Genomic DNA, 20,344 nt, shown 5'->3' with positions numbered 1-20,344 from the left:
GAGACTAACCAATTTATTTGAGTCATGCTCAAATAAATTGGTTAGTCTCTAAGGTGCCACAAGTACTCCTTTTCTTTTTGCGAATACAGACTAACACGGCTGTTACTCTGAAAAATATTCTTAACTCCTCCAAACTTCTGAAGTTTGCTTTTAAAGTTGGGGACCTTCGGAAACAGCCTTTAAATTAGTTCCCTTCTGTCTCTAACTTCTAATAGTTTGCCAAGACATTCCCCACATCCAGGCTAAACAGAACTGTTCCCAACACTGTATTCATAGAATATCAGAGTTGGAAGGGACCTCAGGAGATCTTGTCCAACCCCCTGCTCAAAGCAGGACCAATCCCCAATTTTTGCCCCAGATCCCTAAATGGCCCCCTCAAGGATTGAACTCACAACCCTGCGTTTAGCAGGCCAATGCTCAAACCACTGAGCTATCCCTCCCCCCCTACACACCAGCTTTAAATTTAAAAGGATAGTGGTTCATCCACTCTTCCCAGAAGACTATCCCCACTCTAAAATTAAATCGATTTATTTTAGAGCCATAGTGGTCATCAGACGAAAAGGTATTTAAGATGTATAGTGAACAGAACAAGTTTCTTCCGAACAGCAATAGATCAAAGTGATACCATTAATTTTTCAACATTCCATTGACTCCCTTACCTTTAATTTTCTGTTTGTATTCTTCCGGTCGGTGGAGATACATGGCTGCAGCGTCGCCATTTAGAGGATCTATGGGGTTAGGATAGGCCAGCAACTGGGGCAGGAACGACTCAAATATATTGGTAAGATCTGCAATACAAATTAACACAAAAATCACATTGCACATCTACATCTCAAACCCACAGATAACCAGTTAAACATCAGTGAAACTGTATTGCTGTAGTCAGACATTAAGATGGTGTAAAGCTTATGGAAGCTTAAATTCATATAGGTTTTCCTGTCCTAGACTGCAAATATAGTTGAGAATTTGTGTGACAATGGAGCTTCCGACACTTTGGGCACAAAATATTTTACACTTCTATAGCATCTTTCATCTGAAGATCTCAAAGCACTTTACAAACACAAATAAACTTCTTCAGCATCCCTATAGAGATTCGTGAAACACGGTTACTTAAAGAAAGGGAGGCAGAGGGTAAATGATATACCCAAGCTCATACAGCAAAGATAGCAGGAATTAGACCCAGACCATTCTTTTATTCTTTAAACTTTGGACACTTTTCCCTCTCAACTGCCTCACAGTAAATTCCGCATGCTTCCTCTCTCATTACTGTCTTTAAATAAATTGGTTCCTAGAGTTAAAATAGACATCTCAGCATAATACAGTTTCCACAGAGCTTCGACAGTTATGATAATAAAAAGAGCAGCCAACAAGTTCATTCTCCCATTTCAAAACAATTAACAGGATGCGAAGAGATCCACATTAATGCCTTACTGCCAGTTGGCATTTACCACTAATAATCCATAGCAGGGAAACATGTTTCTGGTGCTGATGAGTAATTGTGAACACATGAAACCATCCTCCACACCCCACCTCCAAAAGAGACATACGCACCCTACTTCAAAGATGAGGGTGTGAAGCAACAGACTGTGCCATTCCTTCTTGGATGTTTCAGGCAGGCTCCAGAAGGGCTGTATACGCCCACACAGATGGAAGAGTAAGCCCCCAGTGTGTGGTTAGGAGGGTGATTTTGCAATGTTTAACTTCAGCTGTCAAAGACTAGCAGGTGCATGTAGATTTTTTATTTTTATTTTTTTTTAAATAAAAAGCAGGTTCACCCTTTCCAATACTCAGTCTTTTTATTTTATGAGCATCCCCTTTTCATCTGGATAGTATGTAGGCTCCCCTCATCCTTCATCCCCTTTCTGGTGGCAAAGAAAACCTAATGGAGTAGCTACAGCACAAAGAAGAACAAAAATGTCTCTTACTGCTGCTAATCAAAAGAGGGCTTTTTGGGGCGGGGGGAGGGGAAGAGGGCAGGAAGAGACCTCACCCACAGTTTCTCAGCCGAGATTAAAAACTTATCCTGCACCTGGATCTTACCCCTATTGGTTTACATTGTAGGTCTACACTGCAATTAAGAACTTGTGGCTGGCCTGTGCCAGCTGACTCAGGCTTGTGGGGCTCAGGCTAAGGGGTTGTTTAGTTGTTGTGGAGACTTTCAAGCTCAGGCTGGAGCCCAGGCTCTAGGACCCAGTGAGATGGCAGGGTTCCAGAGCTTGGGCAGCTGGAGCCTGAGCATCTACACCGCAATTCAACAGCCCGTTCGCCTGAGCCCCATGAGCCTGAGTCATCTGGCACAGGCCAGCTGTGCGTGTCTAACTGCAGTGTAGACATAACCTAGGAGAGCTAGCACCATGTGAACTGCTAGCTCTCTGCAGACCACCTGCAAGTGCTCCTACAAAACGCATAGTGGGAACTCTGGCCTGGACACGGCACTGGGGAAGAGACTAAATTATTGTCAAATCTTCCTTCCTGCGTTAACACATCCTGCATATGTAGAAACTCCAGGGTATTGACTAGCTGAGTCACTTCAGTGTGAACGTGGCATAGCAGGGACGGAAATTAGGGTTTGCCTACACACAGGAGTTGCACAGTTTTAAGCCAGTGCAACATCACACCTTTAGTTAAACCAGTGCAACTTTGTGCATAGAACAGCCCTTAGTTATCTGCAGCTAAGTTATACAAGAGACCATCTCTAAAATGCCAGTTTTTTTTTTTAAACTTAATTTTCTATTAAACAGAAAAGCCACTGCTATTTTCAAGGGCAGGTAGATAGAGAAAGGAAGGCTACAAGAAACACTCTTAAGAAGGACACAAATGTCTCTGGGCCAAGTTTCCCAAGGCTGGTGCATTGAGATGCCAGTTGTCACCGTCAGGTACTTGTGGGCTGAAGTGCAACAGCTTCTTGAAGTGTAGTCCTACTCTCAAAAGGGATCACAAAAATAGCATGGCACAAGCAAAGGCAAAAATGTTTTCCGATGGTATTGTAACTAGTTTCTTCCGTCTACTCTAGCACTTAAGCCATTATTAGCAACAGGTTTGTTTCTTAGGCCTTGTCTACACTACCGGGGCAAGTCGACCTAAGTTACACTACTCCAGTTATGTGATAATGTAGCTGGAGTCGACATAGCTTAGGTGGACTTACTGCGGTGCCTTCACCGTGCTGCGCTGACGGGAGATGCTCGTCCATCGACTTACCTTACTCTTCTCATTCTGGTGGAGTACTGGAGTCGACCAGAGAGCGCTCTGCGGTCGATTTAGCAGGTCTTCACTAGATCCGCTAAATCGACTCCTGCTGCATTGATCACAGCAGCGTGGATCCCCGGTAAGTGTAGACATAGCTTCATGACTTATTTTATAACCCAGCTGCCAGTTTTAATTCCTTCCACTGGGAAAACTAGATATATTTAATGCTTCCCAGTTTAAGGTTAAATGGAAAGGGGAATTTAGTTAGCCACAGAGCAAGAAAGCCTAAATGAAAGAGCTCAAAATAGCGTCTTTCCTCTTTAAATGCCTGCCTTCTCCAGTTCTCTCTCTTCCAAGTCCCAACTAAACCAATGCTTCATTGTTAGCACTGCTTGGATGTGCACAGTATGCCTAAAATGAAGGCACTGTTGTGCTAAGAAGGGTTTGGTGCTTTACTACTTAAAAGGAATCTACTAAATTATGGTCTTAAATCTAGTGGATTTATTGGTAGCAACCATAAGAATTTTCCATCTAATTTCTGTTGGGTCAGCTAGTCCAGACCTTCTCTACCAATACAGGATTGGTTTGTTTTAAAGGTCAAATGCATAATAGAATAGTATATAGGAAGATTTTTTTTCCAGATTGCTTTCACCCTCCAAAATTAGATCCTCCTGTATTTCTGCTTCAGAGGAAAATTTCTTGTGTTCCTTGAATACAAGGCTGTGTGTCTAAATGTCAAGGTGACTAATGACTTATAACTGGAGGGGGAAAAAAGGTAGGTCTAATGCAGACTATGACACCAGCAACAAAATCAAAGAACAAAAAGGAGTTACCTCGTCACTGTTCCAAAGCATCCTCCAGAAAAAATAAGGAAGTTTGGAGTAAGATGAATGGAGTTAAAAAAGTGCATTGTTTGACAATTGGTTGGTTAGTGTAGAATGATACCTATGTAGCACCCATGTGAAGGAACATACCAATAGTACATCCTGATTTGGTCTATAACGTATACTAGTTATAGATTTTTGAAACCTCTGAGATCAGCTTTACACATCATAGAAGAGCAGTAAGTACTGCAGTTGTTCCCCTCCCTTTACAGTCCACAAAAGTGCCAAAAATACAGAAGCATTCTTAGGAAACCAATTACAGAAAGTGTTCATATGACATTTTGTTCATAAATACTGTAGAAACCCTGCTGCAATAGTCCACAGTAGCATCTCTTAAAACAGGAAGTTATTTTTTGCACAGCTTACAAACTAGTATCCAGATTGCTAGTGTACAACGTCAGAATAGCGCAAGCAGTGAAGCAATTCTAATTTGTCAGTCAGACACATCATCTGCAGCTGGCTTTAAGACTGTTGAACAAAAGTGCACATTGCTCATTTAATACTCTAGCTACTTCACCCTCAGAAAACCCAGCAGTGGGATAAGTCCACTGCTGAGAATGAACATTCCTGGTACGATCAGTGCAGAAGTAAAAGAAAGCTCTCCTCACCTTATAAACTACACCACTCGTCTTTCCTGCATTCCTCAGCAAAAAAATACATATAATAGAAAACCTGGCCCCTAGCTGCAGTTGCAACATAATAGCATGAGTTTTTAATTGTGCAGTCCCAACACAAGTACTTTGGCATTTTTAATACAGGTATGTAGCAGGTCCAGTACTTGGATCCACTGTTTCCATTGCATAATTTGTAAGAAAATTAAAGCAGTTTGGTCTTTAAAGTAGTAATTTGTCACTTTGGCAATAGGTTCAGAACATTGACAGTCACGAAACCAGGGAAACTAGAAATAGGTGAGACAACTTTTCAAGGTGAAAAGTCAAAGGTAAAGCATTTATATCGTGTGCATACTGCTTAACACCATACGCCAAAGTGTGAATGTATCCATAAACTATACCCCGAGAAGTTCAGTGCAGCCCAGCATACAAGAGAACGAGCTATTAAATCTCTGTTCTGTTTAACGGTTTCAGACTTGCATAAGAATTTTTTTTCTGAGTCCTTGTCACTATAAATTGATCTTGTTAGACCTCGAAAGCTAAACAGAATCAAGTCTGGCCAGTAACTGGATGGGACACCTCCCAGGAAAACAAGTTCTGCAGGAAGCGGTGTAGACAAATTAGTAGATGGTATGACTTCTCCTAAGTGGTTTTGAAATACCACCTCAATTTGATGGTGAAGGGGAATAAGTGTTTCTGATGGAACCTTCTTAAAAATCAGTCAAGGTCCCAACCAGTCTCAAAGAATGCCTTCACCCTTCCTATCTGAAATTCAGTTTGGATTACTGCAGTCTGGTTACTTAAAAATTTCTCCCATAATTTCATCTGGATACTGGAGCATTCTTCACTTCCTATCCTGAAGTGCTGCTGTGTTACTGTTGAGCAGTTGCCACATTCCACCTCAGAGATGACTGCACTTTAATGGTGGGTTGCGTGATTCCAGTACAATGTTTACAGAATACTTCAGCATCTTTGGGATGAAAGGAGCTGCGGAAGTAATATTTTCATATCAAGCTTCTGTTGCTAAATTGAACTTGGTTCAGTGAAAAAACCACTACAATTTGGCTCACACTTTCCAAGACAGACCTTCGAGCACTCACCTCCAACAAGCTGTATTAAGGTATTAAAACCAAAAAAATGATGAAATGTGTCACCACACAGTGGATTGCCAAACTCACCATAGAGAGCTGTCCAAGTTTGATTAATTACATCTAGACATACAGTTCCTGACCTGAAACAGATGGAAAGAATGGAATTAAAACATGTACAAGTTAGCAAAATACTTGTAGGATATAGTAGTTTTAACCCCTCACACTCCTCACTACCAAGCAGGGACCAAATATTACACTTTGGATTAGAGCAAAATATAGGACAGCCATAGTGACTAGGAGAGCTTCCATACTATGTACAGAAACTCGATTTTTCTAAGCAAGTGATGAAGAGAAAGGGCACAGTAACTTGGAGCCAGAATTTACATAGGGGGAATCTCACTTGTGAGACTAAGACTGGAAAGAAAGGAGGGGCTTCATTTAACACAGTGGTTCTCAAGAGGGGGTCTGCGAGCCCTTTCAGAGGAGCTGTGGGGCCCCACGGCTAAAACCCAGAGCCCAAGCTCCAGCACCTCCCGCGGGGCTGAAGCCGGGAGCAGCAGGGCTGAATTCTGGAGCCCTGAGCCCCAGTGCTCCCCGCAGGGCGGAAACCCTGAGCACATGGGCAGAGTTGGGGGCGAGGGGAGAAACGGGGATGTTCCCCCGCCGGCCTCCAAAACCACAGTGCACAGCAGGGCAGTCCTGAGGCAGCTCCAGACTCCAGCTCCACCTCCTCCCGCCCCCTGGCCAGATCGGAGGCGGGAAGCCAGAGCCGGGCAGTGTGGTCCACTGCTGCTCTGGCTGGTGCCATGGAGCAGGCAGCTGCGGCATTCATCTCCTGCTGCTGCTGGGGGTTGAAGCTGCTCCTCAGCTCCCAGACCCGCTTTGCTCACGCAGCCGGTAAGAGCAGCCTGGGTGCAGGGGGGGACCCGGCTCCATGGCTGGCAGAGCCCTTGGAACAGGGCCCACAGGGGAGACCTCCCAGTGCACAGCCCCTAGCTAGCCCCTTGCCTGCACCCTGAGCTACCCCTCTCCACACAGAGCCGCTAGTTACCCTGCTCCCTGCACTACCCCTCTTCCTGTACCCCAAGCTACCCCTCTGCCCGCACATGGCCCCTAGTGACCTCTCTCCCTGCACTCTGAGCTCTTTTCAAACTTTTTGAGCTGAGCCCCCACACCTTTGAGTTATAATTTTAAGTTGTCTCCCCCCCAACCCAAACAGGCTGGGTGGCCTGCTGAGGTGAGTCGGGGGTGAAGGTGGCGCTCCCTCCCTGGACCCCGCCGTGCAGAGCTGGCTCGAGCCCTGCTGTTTTGGGGGGGGGGGGGAGGGGCAGGCACCAGAAGTCAAGCTACACCTATGCCCAAGCCTCCCCCTCCCCCAGCACAAAGCCCTGAGGTCCCCCTCCCCCCGCTGGGCCCAGGAGTTTTTATTGCATGTTTTTTTTTGGGGGGGGGGGGTCTCAAAGAAAAAGGGCGAGAACCTCGGATTTAAAAGACATCTCAACAAACTGACTATACGGAAGTGACCAGATTTTTATGGTTTCCTTTAAGAAGGGTCTTCTAGGATGTATTTTACATAATTTATGAACCAATGCTAACCGACAGAGGAGCTGGTGGGTCTAGCTAGAGTTGTCTTGAGAAGTATCTTTGAAAAGGGGAACTAGCAACCCTGGACCTTCTATGCCACAACATGTGCCTCATTTGTTTATAAAAGCACTCAATGTTGCCGGTGCATAGATCACACAAGGAAGACTTCTGCAGTATGTTTCCTACCCAGTACTTCATACAACCTGAACTCTACTGGAAAAGTTACCTGTGGGGTAGTTTTATGAAACTGTCCCCTCAGATCAAATTCTTACCCTGGACTGTTAGTGTTAGATTAGATGACAGCTTTATCCGGCCCTATTAGCACACTATGAAAAAGCTACTTTGGCTTTCTTATGAAAGCATAACAACTAGAATTAAATAGTACCCCAATCAGAAATACCACATACTACGGATTTACTTACGCTTCGTCAATATTGGGATGGAAAATTTTATTCATGAATCCTGTAAAGAGAGACAGTGGTTAATAGCAGAAAGTAGCCACAAAAAATTAGCACACTTGGTAAGCAGTTTACAGAAAAGAAGTGAGCCCTCATGTGAATGATTTCAATGGAAACCTTGGCTTAGCTATATATACCTACGTCACCTTTCAAATATACAAGTCATATTTGACCCTAGGGTCCTCAGCTGTTCACTTCAAGCACACCAAAGCCCCTGTTTACAGACAAGTATATTGCAAGGTTTTGCATCCAGTATTATTGCGAAAAATCTTGCCCATCAGAACCATTAAGCTCATGGGGTTTTTTTTTTGTTTGTTTGTTACGAAAATGCTTTACAAAGCTGCAGGGTTTTTGGAACAAACAAAAAGATTAAGCTTATCATTTGCTCTAGGATTAAACTTTCTTTCTAAAATGGTCTTTCCAACAAAGGTCTTCTATAAACTTTCAGTCTCAATATTAAGCAGCCTTCGTAAGGCATTGAGAGGCATCTGGTACAGCAGAAACATACAGCAAACACTTGTCAACATTCTGTAGCAATAGTAAGAGAACAATTGATACCTCAGGTCTTTAGAAAAAACAGCCACAGAAGTATTTCAGTTTCAAGACTCAGGCAGTCTAAGAAGAGTGGTCTGAACTAAAAATAGTTGCTATTTTGATAATGCTTTTTGTTCTGGCTTCTAGTTTACAGAAATGAAAAATTCTATGGTTTGACAGCGACAAGAATGTCACAATAAACTAACTTGCTTTGCACTTTAACATTACATCTGCTAACCAGTACCCAGGGGCACATTTTTCAGCAGTTACCTAACTAAGGTTAAATTAACCTCATTATTATTTGCATTACTGTAGCACTTACGATCTCTAGTCATGGACTTGGACCCCACTGTCCAAGTCCAAAAAGCCTGTCCCTCCCCCAAAGAGCTTACAATGTAAGTAAAAGAGATGGATATAGACAGGGAAGGAAAATGAGAACATTGGTCAGCATGTTAGGCATTGGTCTCTGCACACCAGCAACCTAACTGTTAAGTTTTTGTAGGTGGTATGGAAAAGGAGTGGTGTAAGTAGAGTTTTGACAGTGAATAAGGAGTTACTTTTGTGGATGTTCACAGGGAGCTCCTCCCAAGCACAGAGGGCAGCACAGGAGAAAACACAAAGGTGCTTGTTCGAAAATTTAGCAAGTGGGCAACGGATGTGACATCATGTGTTGATTTTAGTCAGGAATCAACATCTCGATAGTGAATGAGATAGATAGGGTGGGGCTAAGACATGATAGGGTTGCCAGGTGTCCGGTTTTCAACCAGAACATCCAGTAGACAAGGGACCCTGGTGGCTCCGGTCAGGCAGTTAAAAGTCGAGTTGGCCTCCCGCAACGGGGCAGACCTAGTGCCTGCCTGGCTCCAGCCGGCTCCCAGGAAGCTGGCAGCATCTCCCTCTGGCTCCTAGGCAAGGGGCGGCCCCGGTGGCTCCATGCACTGTCCCCAGCTCTAGCGCCGGGACCGCAGCTCCCACTCGCTGGGAACTGCGGCCAATGGGAGCTATGGGGGTGGCACCTGTAGGCAGGGGCAGCATGCAGAGCTGCCTGGCTGTGCCAAGGAGCCAGAGGTAGATGCTGTCAGCTTCCAGGAGCTGCCTGAGGTGAGCGCTGCCCGGAGCCCACACCCCCCACCTCCTCCCACACTCACACTCCTTCCTGAAGCCCGCACCCCAACCCCCTGCCCCAGCCCCGAGCCCCCTCCTTCACCCCAAACCTCTCATCCTCAGACCCACACCAGACCCTGCAGCCCCAACCAGAGCCCTCCCCCCGGCCCAGCCGGGAGCGCCCTCCTGCACCCAAACCCCTCACTTCCAGCCCCAGCCAGACGCCTCATCCCTTCTTGCACCCCAATCCCCTGCCCCAGCCCAGTGAAAATGAGTGAGCAAAGGTGGGGGAGAGCAAGCGACAGAGGGAGAGGGGATGAAGTGAGTGGGCGTGGGGCCTTGGGAAAGGGGTGGAGCAAGGGTGTTTGGTTTTCTGCAAATAGGAAGTTGGCAACCCTAACATGAAGGGCCTTGAAAGTGAAGACATAGCTTATGTTTGATGTGAGAGAAGGAGCAGCCAGTGGAGGGATGTGAAAAGAGGGATGACATGGTCAAAGTGACAGGCTAGGAAAATGATCTTTGCAGCAGCATTCTGAATGGATACATGCAGGAATAGACTGCATTTGTCAAGGTCAGAGAGAATGTTGCAGTAATCCAGCTGTGAGATGAGACCTCATCTCAGAGTAAAGTGTAGATGGCACCTCAAATTCCCCACTCCCTGCAACAGAAGAGTACTTTTTCTTATAAACCTAATACTCAGCATAGTATTCTTATTTATGATATAATATGTGCTGCATTAGGTGATGTATATTGTACACACAGAGGAACACAATCTCTGTCCCCAAAAGCTCAGTTTAAGTGTTTCATATACTCTTCCCAGTGGTAGCAGATGCAGAGTTAGGCTTCCATGTACAGACTACGTTTTGTAGTTTCTGCGATAAATGCCTAGCTTCTGTGGTGAAGGCACTTTAACAGAGGCATAACAAAGATTGCTGAGGGGATACAAGGTGATGCTCAAAGATTATTTCCCTTCCAACTAAATGGATATTTGTACATGCATCTACTAACTTGCCACTGAATAATTTCAGCTCTTTATAAATCCCGATCAGGGCTGCTGTCACTTTCATATCGTTTCCACCAAAAGCTTTTCAAGATCTTAACATGGCTGTTTTCCAAGTTTAAAATATAGCCTTCTTCACTTATGTCGTGCAGCAACATAGCCCTGGAGGCCAGCATAGCTGAGGGAACACTGCTTGATAGGTAAGTGATCTGAACTTTCTGCAATAAGCATTGATTTGTCTCTTCTAGTTAATTTTTTAGTGACATGTATAAAAAATAGGAAGAAGCTTTACCAAATAACTTTGTTAAATCTTGGGCAAAGGTTTTATTTTGACACTTTAAGGTTACATGTCCCGTAAGGACACAGTAGGTAACCAATAACATTTTTGTTGTTTCAGTCAAGACTTATCAGTTTTACATTCCTAATATTGCTCTATAGTCAACATCGTATTTGAGTCCAGCAAACTTGTGCCACTACAACCTTATGTTTGGCTATTCTACGTGGAAAACCGAAGAAATATTTTGCTACCATCTCCAGCCAAAAGAGGAAGCGATCTCCATTTGTGAGTGACAGAATGGATCCCAACTGGAGTTGGCATATGGAATTAACTGTTTCTTCCCACGTATTATAGCACAAGTATAATGTAATATTTACTTGAACTGCTCAAAACTCACGTACATGCAATAAAAGCCTAAAATGATGCTGAAATCACCCCAGACTGTTCCAGAGACAAATATTACCTAAGCACATGAAAGTATCCCTGTTCATCTAAAACATTCTTTGATTCTACATATTTTAATGCCTCCACTTTAAGTAACTAGCGTCAGATACAAAAACTATTAAGAGCCTTTCCATATTTCACTTTGAGAAACTGAAGCAAGCCTGGAATGGATGTTCTTCCATCATCAAATATTCATGTAGCAGTGGCATCTAGAGGACCAAACCATCTCATTGTGCTAGGCACTAGACATATAGTGACAGTCCTTGCCTTAAGGAGCTTAAAATCTAAAAAAAGTCTAGACTGAACAGGTGGAGGGAACACACAAGGGTGGGCAGAAAGTATAAGGTAACAAAAACAGGATACTGAAGCACAGACTAGCTGTGCTACTAGAATGACATTTCTTAATTCTGCTGTCTGTAACTCTCCTTCAGATTCAGAATTTGGCTCCCCTCTAATTCAGGTTAGGCTGTAGTATTCCATCCATCCCAAAAGGCACCCACATCTATATCTCCTTCACACTTTAGCCCTTAACTCCTCTTCTGACTAGTCAATTCCTGGCTCCACTATAGCAGTCTTCAAATTTATATTCCCACTCCTTAACAGGAGAGCTCCCACCTCCAAGAGTCTATCTGAAATCTCTACCAAACTCATCCTGCTCATTATAAGCCCAGATGGCCAGGCTAACTCCAAAATTGTACAGGTGAAGAGGCAAGTTTGTCTATCTAAGCACCACCCACACTTGACATCTTGATCACTCTACTCCCAGGACTTAAATCATTTCTTCATTGCTTCTTAACTGGAAAATTGCCACTCCCTCCCTTATAGGATATCCTAAGGCTCAAGTTCTCCAAATTTAGAGTGCCTCTTCTGTAAGAGGGAACACAAAACGCCCATTCTCTTTGCCCACATTCCTAATTAGCTTCCTAATCCATTTTGAGATCTCATTCCAAGTCTTCAAGATTCTCCACAGGACTTGTCCTCCATCTCAGACATCTTTTCCTCTAGCCAAGCTGATCTGCATTCTAGCATACTTCCATCCCGTGCCCTCTTCATTTTGTCCTTGATTACCTTACCTTGATTACCTTCAAATCTCACTTGTCCCACACATTACTTGAAATTGTGCAGTCACTTAGTCCTGCACTATTACAGGTAGAGATGTGTTACCGTATGAGTTAGTATAATGAATGTCTTAGTCTATATTTCCAAATAAAGACTAGGCATGGTTGAAATGATATATACATATACATGATCCTTCAGCGAAGTGGAAGCTATAGGTCTTAAATATAAAGCTCTTTTCCAGTTGGCTAAGAACTTTAGCATGTTCGCCATAACCGTAACTTTAAATAATACAATACAGCTTTGATCAATATGTCAGACAAGGCTCTGAATAAGGGGATAATCAAGAGAATTTTCAATGTAATCCTGGTTTTGGATAACGTGGGTCACGTCTTCCAGTCAAGATGTGCATTACCAATGCAGGACAGAGGCAGAGGTAAAGCTAGTCTCCGCAAGAGTAGCTATACCACAAGATTATGGCATCTTTGCTAGAACACCGTACTGGACAGCTTTAGAAGCCTTAATTGTGTGGGTAAAAGTGAATGTAAAAGTTTAACCGGTGGTTTCGTGTAAGCTCTGTGCGGAAGACATCTACTGAAGCAACAAATGTTTGCTTGAAACTAAGTAGACTTCTGATGCGATAATAATCAGAGCCTCCCTTTACACATGCACAGATGCTACGTGATTTGTATTCCACAATTCCCATTTAAGGTAAACCAGCATCACCTGTACAAAATCTGTACTGGTCACAAGAGTCCCTTTCCTGCTAATTAGTAAAATAAGGCTGCTCATTAAGAAGCTACTCAGGAAATAAGATGCCCTCCCTTGATATCAAGCACATGTATGTACTGAGTGCCCAACATGCTCCTTGCAAAAGTCCGCCGACTTCGTAAGTTTCCTCTCTATGCCATTATCTAAATCATTGATAAAGATATTAAACAGAACTGGAACCAGAACTGATCCCTGTGGGACCCCCACTTGTCATATCCTTCCAGCATGACTGTGAACCACTCATAACTACTCTCTGTGAACGGTTTTCTAACCAGTTTTGCACCCACCTTATAGTAGCTCCATCTAGCTTGTATTTCCCTAGTTTATGAGAAGGTCATGCGAGACAGCATCAAAGGCTTTAGTAAAGTCAAGATATACCTCGTCTACCACTTCCCCCCTATCCACAAGGCTTGTTACCCTGTCAAAGAAACTTATCAGGTTGGTTTGACACGATTTGTTCTTGACAAATCCATGCTGACTGTTACTTACCACCTTATTATCTTCTAGATGTTTGCAAATTGATTGCTTAATTATTTGCTCCATTATCTTTCTGGGTACTGAAGTTAAGCTGACTGATCTGTAATTCCCTGGATTGTCCTTATTTCCCTTTTTATAGATTGGAAAGGGGCTAATATAGTGCCAGTCTCCTGGAATCTCTCCCATCTTCCATGACTTTTCAAAGATAACTGCTAATGGCCCTGATATCTCCTCAGTCAGCTCCTTGAGTATTCTAGGATGCATTTCATCAGGCTCTGGTGACTTGAAGACATCTAATTTGTCTAAGTACTTTTTAACTTGTTCTTTCCCTATTTTAGGGTCTTCTGATCCTACCTCATCTTCATTGGTATTCACTATGTTAGATGTCCAATCACTACCAACCTTCTTGGTGAAAACTGAAGCAAAGAAGTCATTAAGCACTTCTGCCATTTCCATATTTTCTGTTATGTTCCCCCCCCCCCCCATTGAGTAATGGGCCTATGCTGTCCTTGGTCTCTTCTTTAAGACTTCTTTAAGCTGACATCAAGGACGGCTTCTGGAGATAGTGGTTAGCCAAGTAAGATGTGGCTATGAATAGCCCAAAGATAGGATTTAAAGTGCTTGCTCACCATCACAAACTACCTTCTCTGGGATATACTTTTCCTTAGAGGCAGAGGCAGATTATCAAGATAACTAGTTGCTATCTCGAAAGGCAACTGTCCTGGTCCTACCTGATGAATTGGAACCAAAAGGTCTTTCTGTTGAAGGCTTATTTCATATTTTAATTGCTCTCTAGGTCATTCAAACTTCAGGGTACACTGGAAAGAAACACTGTGGTGCGAAGTCTCAAAGCCGAAGTCAACTGACTTAGGCTCAGGCTGTGGGGCTAAAAATAGCAGTTTAGACGTTCCTACTTGGGTTGGAGCTGCTCCTCTCTTCAGGTCTCAGAGCCCGGGCCCCAGCCCAAGTGGGAACATCTACACTGCTATTTTTAGCTCCACAGCATAAGCCTCGCAAGCGAGAGTCAATTGACCCCGGCTCTGAGACTCTGTACCCTGGGTTCTTCTTTCCAGCACAGACATACCTTTGGAGTTTAACCCCACGGACGGTTTGAGACAGACTGTCCTGCCTGAATCAGGGCCTCATGTCCACTTCTTCAGGCGGAATGACTGCTTTGGTACTAGAAATATGGTAGTTCAGGAGGAAGAATCAACAGGAACATGGACTGGAAGCTGTCTCACTATCCTTTCCACCACTGCAACTGCACAAACTACCTGCAGTGCGGGCCTGTAGCAGCTGGGACATTCTTGCACCAATCGCTACTTCCCCTCCATATCAGGAATTGGCTGCATTCCGCCAGACATTGCCTCAAAGGGCAGCCCATCGCTTATCTGTGTTCAAAGTACAGCCAACTAGCCGGTAGGTTGTGAGAGGTCCCATGAAGACTTTTTTCTGATGCATAATACAGCCTTCTAACAAGAGCAGTGACTGGTAGCCCTGCTGAGGCAAACAAGACAAGAAAAGGGCAAAAACATAGCAAGTTTCAACTTTCAGAATTGTCTCTTCCCTCTTGACAAAGAAACAACCTTATGGGACTGAACTGCACCAGGAATAAAGCAATGCCACCTTTAAAAGGAGTTCAGGCCATTTCAGAAGTGTAGCCAGTTTATATCCACCACTTGTTTTTGGTTTCAACCTTACACCCCCAGTCCTTCCTGGTCCCCATGTGGGTATTCATCTCATAACTCAAGGCCAGTTGGACTTTTTAACCTCGTTCCTGCATGACCCATTATGGCAGCAGATTCATCTCTCTTATGTAACGTGCCTCTGTTACTGCCACATGGACAGTCAAATACCATAACAAGCTTTGGTATGAGCTTGCCATTCCTGACCCATTATCTCAGCGTGGTAGTTAACATGCAAACCGTCACAAGGAAGCTGTGATTTTAGCATCCTGTTAGAGTGAGTGTCGTAATTGTTCAGTCAGACCACAGCACGACTCTGTGGTTGTGCTCTTGCCTCTGAACCAAGATGTAGTGGGTTCAGATACCATACAGTGGTTAAGCTTCTGGTGTGCTGGGACTACTGCCTATCATGCTGACCAACACTATCATTGTTTCCTTGTATTCCCCCATCTGTTGTCTCTATCTGTCATCTTGTCTTGTACTTAGGAGTATAAGCTCCTGGGAATAGGGACCATCTTTCTGTGCTGTGTTTGTACAGCGCCTAGCACAATGGGGTTGCGGACGCTATCACAACACAAATATGATGGAGTTAGGTTCATATGAAATACAGACACAAAGAATGGGAGGGAAGTATACCAGTGTTTATAGGTGCCATCCTCTAGAAGAGCTCTTAAAAACAGTGTAGTGTGATCTAGAGGGGACCAAGCACAGGGCTAGAAGCCAAGACCTCAATTCTAATCCCTGCTCAGCACAGACTCTCTCTGTGGACTCAGGCAAGTCGTTTTATCTATGTCAGTTTCCCTGGCTGTAAAGTGGGGATAACTACCCACCTCACAGTGGATGGAGGATTACTACCTTGTGCACAGCTCTGCATTAGGTAGCCTCTTCCCCTTGCCAATAAAAGTTATGGATAAAGGTTCTTTTAAGGAGTCTCAGGTTAAGAGATTATTCAGCATATTAACTGGTAACATCAGACAAATAGTGCTGTACGCACTGCACCACCTTAACACAGAGGCATTCATTACACAACGGTAGAGGTCCTGGTATCTGGTACTCCAGCTCTGGACCACAGAACCTATTTTAGTACAGGATTTGGCAGTTTGTTTACCTCTAAGCATTTTAAGCTAAGTGTGAAATGTGCTTTATATCACCAAATCACTAACAAAACAGCTTGGGACAGTCTACATTGCAAACATCACAAGTAATGTAAACTGTCCCACAGCTATTTTTATTACAGTACTTTTCACATCTGTAGCATTTTTAATACAGTATCTTTGATGCTTCTGCAACATTATACCTACAAGCTCTGATGTATAAATAGATGGGGAAACTCAGCCAGAGAGGTTAAATGACTTGTCTTTAGTCACATTGAAACAGTGGCAGACCTGGGATCTCAGGACTCCTAGTCTTGGGTTAATCATTAGATAATCCCTTTCCTAACTAGGAGGACACTATTCACCCATTTAACTAAAATCAAGGTTAAAGAGCAAATTCTAGAAAATCTAGCAAAACCGCCACAGTGGGAATTGTTCCAACAGTCAATTCACCTTTTTGCTTAGGTAAACTGTCACATGACACAGGCTTCAGTGACTGGTACAAGAGACATTGTGAATCTGTGCCAAAGTCATGCTGACAGCAGCTTCTACATTTTGTCAGCCTGCTTCCACCATTCCCTGACTGTGGCAGAGAAGCTGTATCGAGTGTTCAGTATGTGTCAAGGGAACAGAATGGAGGAGTGGATACATATTGCCTTCTGGAGTTTCATCCTTCCCTCTATACAGAGCATAGCTTATTTGGAGGAATCGGCATTTTCAAGTTTCTTATAGGTTATAAGAAGAACTGATATATATGTGCAAGAGCAAATTCATAATGATCAGCGGTGATAAGTGACTTATGAAATTTTAAGTACCAAATTGTAAGGCAATCCAGCTAGGAGATGGAAGTAAAAATAGAACTTGCAATAAAAAATAAAAATTGAGCACAGCCTAGGAGATATCTGGTGATCTTGTATAGTGTTGCCAAGAACTATTAAGTAGCTACCATGTTTCACACCAGAAGTGCCTACACTGATCCCTATATATAGCAGGTAGTTTACTTTGGGATGAAAGGTGCTATATAAATGCAAGATACTGTGGCTAAATTAGACTAGCCACAGAACTGGAGGAGAAACAAGGACTTGATATATGAATATATGGAAGTTATTTTGAGATATAATTGTGATATTTTGAAATATTGTGTGCACTTATAGCCAAAACACTGCAGAGAAGATAGTAGTAAGGAAGCAAATACACAGAAGCTTTTAGATGCCAAAGCAGGAGTTCAGGCTCCTAGGTTTCCATTTCTTCTACAAGCCATTGGCAACATCACTTAACATCTGAGTAGGGCAGGAAATACTTGTCTTGGGTTTAGGTGTTTGTGGCATCAAGGACAGAGACCCATTAAATTCTAATCTCAGCCTTTGGAATTTTATGAACAGATAATTACTTTTATTTTTACATTTACACCAAGTATTCTCATGATTTGGAATATTGAAACAGTACATTTAAAAAAACATTTCTCAATTCTCCTTTTAAAAACAGGAAGAAGCTAAAAAGCATGTTCTCCTTAAGATATCAAATCCTAAAGGAAAAAATGAAAGGCCAACAAAGTATTTGAAACAGTAAACAACTCAAAACAGATCACCCACTGGAGAAAGAGAAGGAACCAACTTCTAAGTCTGACCGAGCTTGGTTTTTTAATAAATGTGAAGGGGATGGAACAACGAAAACAATTGCCGAGGGCACAATTAAAAGCAGCTTAAACCAATTTCAAAAGCCAACTATACAAATTTTGGCAAAATCAGCTACTTCTTAAAAAATATAGTAAGTTTTAGAGTTGTCTGAATTGGGTGGATTCAGTTTAACACTCAAGAGCCAGGATTTTAGTGGCAATGTGTAAATTTGCTCTGTTTTTCCCCACACTTGAAGCCACAAGTTCAGAGTCACAGCCGGACACAAGGATGGTGGGCTTATATGCATGCATTCTAAAAGGAAATGCCAGTTTCTGATAAAAAATGCACTTGCTTTGAAAGAAAAATCAGGTCTTGCATCAAGACTATTTTGGGCCTGGTAGCTTCAGTGAGTTATATGACAGGCACAAAGATAACATGAATATGCATAGTCAGAAGTAGGTAGCAGGTACCCACAGTCCAAGATAATGAAAACTGCAAATGCATTAGTGATGACAACTCCCATTTCTATTGCTCCTTTCATGCAGGAAGAGCCCAGGATGCTTTATAAGCTATATATGGGAAGCACTTGGGAGAGTGCCACCTCTGGGGTGAGGAGTTATTTAACACAGCACAACAATATTACAAAGCTGAGTAGAAAAGGAAGTAATTCCTTACACACATTCAGTTACGTAAGGAAAAATGACCAAAACTGGAAAGCAGGCACCACACCAGGGCTAATATTTCTCCTGCAAGATGTGCCATATAATCTTCAAAGACAAGCAGACAGGATTTCAGTTTTAAATCTATTCTGAAAGAGATTCTCCAGCAGCACAAAGTCACTAATACTTGCCTGGAGCACTGGTTTAATATTAAACCAAGAAGAGCAACATATGAATTATCTATACCACTTCTTGAAGCACCTGGATTTTCCACTGAGGTTCACCTTCTGGGTACTAACCCGGCCCAACCCCTGTTTAAACAAACTGAACAAAGTTATTTTAGTTACACTTCTCTAAGGAGAATACGTTGAAGCTCCCAATAGCGTGGTGGGTCAAATTCTTGTGTACCTTACTCTCTGCCATGTTGGAATAAAAGTTGGTTTCTAAAAGGTTGGAAACTGACAATTGGGAGTCCACTTTAAGCACAAGAAAGACTAAACACTTCATCAAGAGCACCTTGGAACACTCAATACACTTTCCCAAGCCACTATGCTACTTTGTTGGAAAAAGGTGTTACATTCCAGTTCACATTAACGGTTTCTAAAACTTGAATGAACTATACACCCAAGTTCTTCCAGAGCGCTGAGAGAAACAGGGAAAGCTGCAAAAAGAGCACTCGTTTTAAAGTTTCAACATAAAAGATAATTTATTAAGGAGAAAAGGGAACTGGTTCTATTTTATATGATCCACTGATTTACACAGACAATTTACACTACCTTCTGCATGCAACTGGCATAGTGTAATCCATATCCTTAGTGCTCTAGTGAGTACAGTGACATAGACAGTCATGTTATCTGTTTATAGGAATCTCCATCACACTGAAATTATCTTGCCTTTTCTCCTTTTGTTAAAAATCAGTAAACTAGTTAGACCAAACCAGAGAAGAATCTCGCCAGTTAAACCATAATCATTCATTTCCCTGAATTCTAGTGATCCCAGGCTTGGGGTAGAGCAAATAGTGTCTTCAACCTCTTGCCTCATGGGAACTGAAGAGACTACCATTGGCTGAACAGCACACAACCCGGTCATAGATTACTGCTGTGTTTCCTCTGACTCTCTTACTCACAAGCCTCCTTCCAATCTGGCACAGCTTCTCGTTGAAGATGACTGGACACAGCTCCCCCAAAGCTTCCATCACTCCTGCATCAGTTAGATTGGTTACTAGAGAATGACTTGAAGTACTTTCTCCCTCTCTCCACAAGAACATTATATTGAAATCTTGTTGTCCCTGGAGAGAAGGGCCAAAAGTTTACTCAGCTCTGGCCTATAAGCCAGACTGAGGTGCAGGAATAAAAGGTGGCAGAAATGTAACCCAAAGAAAACACAAACCTCCTCCCTGTTGCAGCTGCCTTATTGCCTCCTCTGGATACTAGTGTCTTCTGTACTCTCCCCCTGACCGTGACCACCCAACTCCATTCCCAGCTGAAGCTCCCTCCTCCCGGAAGTTCCTGTGCTGAGCAGCTGATAGGAATTCAGCTCACTGTGCCAGGTCTGAGACTAAACCAGGGATCTCAAACTCAAATTACCAGGAGAGCAGCATGAAGACTAATACATTGGCCCGAGGGCCACATCACTGACACTGCCCCTCAGGCTGTCCTGGCCCCGCCCCCACTCCACCCCTTCTATGAGGCCCTGCCCCTGCCCTGCCTCTTCTTACCCCTTCCCACCCCCATTCCAAACCCGTCTCCAAAGTCCCCACCCCGACTCCACCCCCTCCCTGCCCCTATTCCAACCCCTGCACCGCCCCTTCTCC

The 20,344-nt window shown here is 43.4% G+C and overlaps 1 protein-coding gene across 2 annotated transcripts in view; it reads right to left on the bottom strand.

The window, feature by feature from the left end:
* The window catches only part of UBE2H (ubiquitin conjugating enzyme E2 H), a 69,936-nt gene that overhangs the window by 12,037 nt on the left and 37,555 nt on the right, over positions 1 to 20,344 (bottom strand). For both annotated transcript variants that reach the window (XR_014711496.1, XM_084627423.1), the window contains exons 4-6: positions 7,779 to 7,818; positions 5,860 to 5,912; positions 660 to 788 (exon numbers count right to left, since the gene is read on the bottom strand). Coding sequence is in view for 1 of the 2 variants with exons in the window: in XM_084627423.1 (XP_084483549.1) it covers positions 660 to 788; positions 5,860 to 5,912; positions 7,779 to 7,818 (222 nt within the window). In the remaining variant the exon portion in view is untranslated. The remainder of the gene's footprint in view (positions 1 to 659; positions 789 to 5,859; positions 5,913 to 7,778; positions 7,819 to 20,344) is intronic.

Source organism: Lepidochelys olivacea (assembly GCF_965140295.1).
Source record: "Lepidochelys olivacea isolate rLepOli2 genome assembly, chromosome: 1".
Classification (NCBI taxonomy): domain Eukaryota; kingdom Metazoa; phylum Chordata; order Testudines; family Cheloniidae; genus Lepidochelys; species Lepidochelys olivacea.
This window is presented reverse-complemented; position numbering and strand designations above follow the sequence as displayed.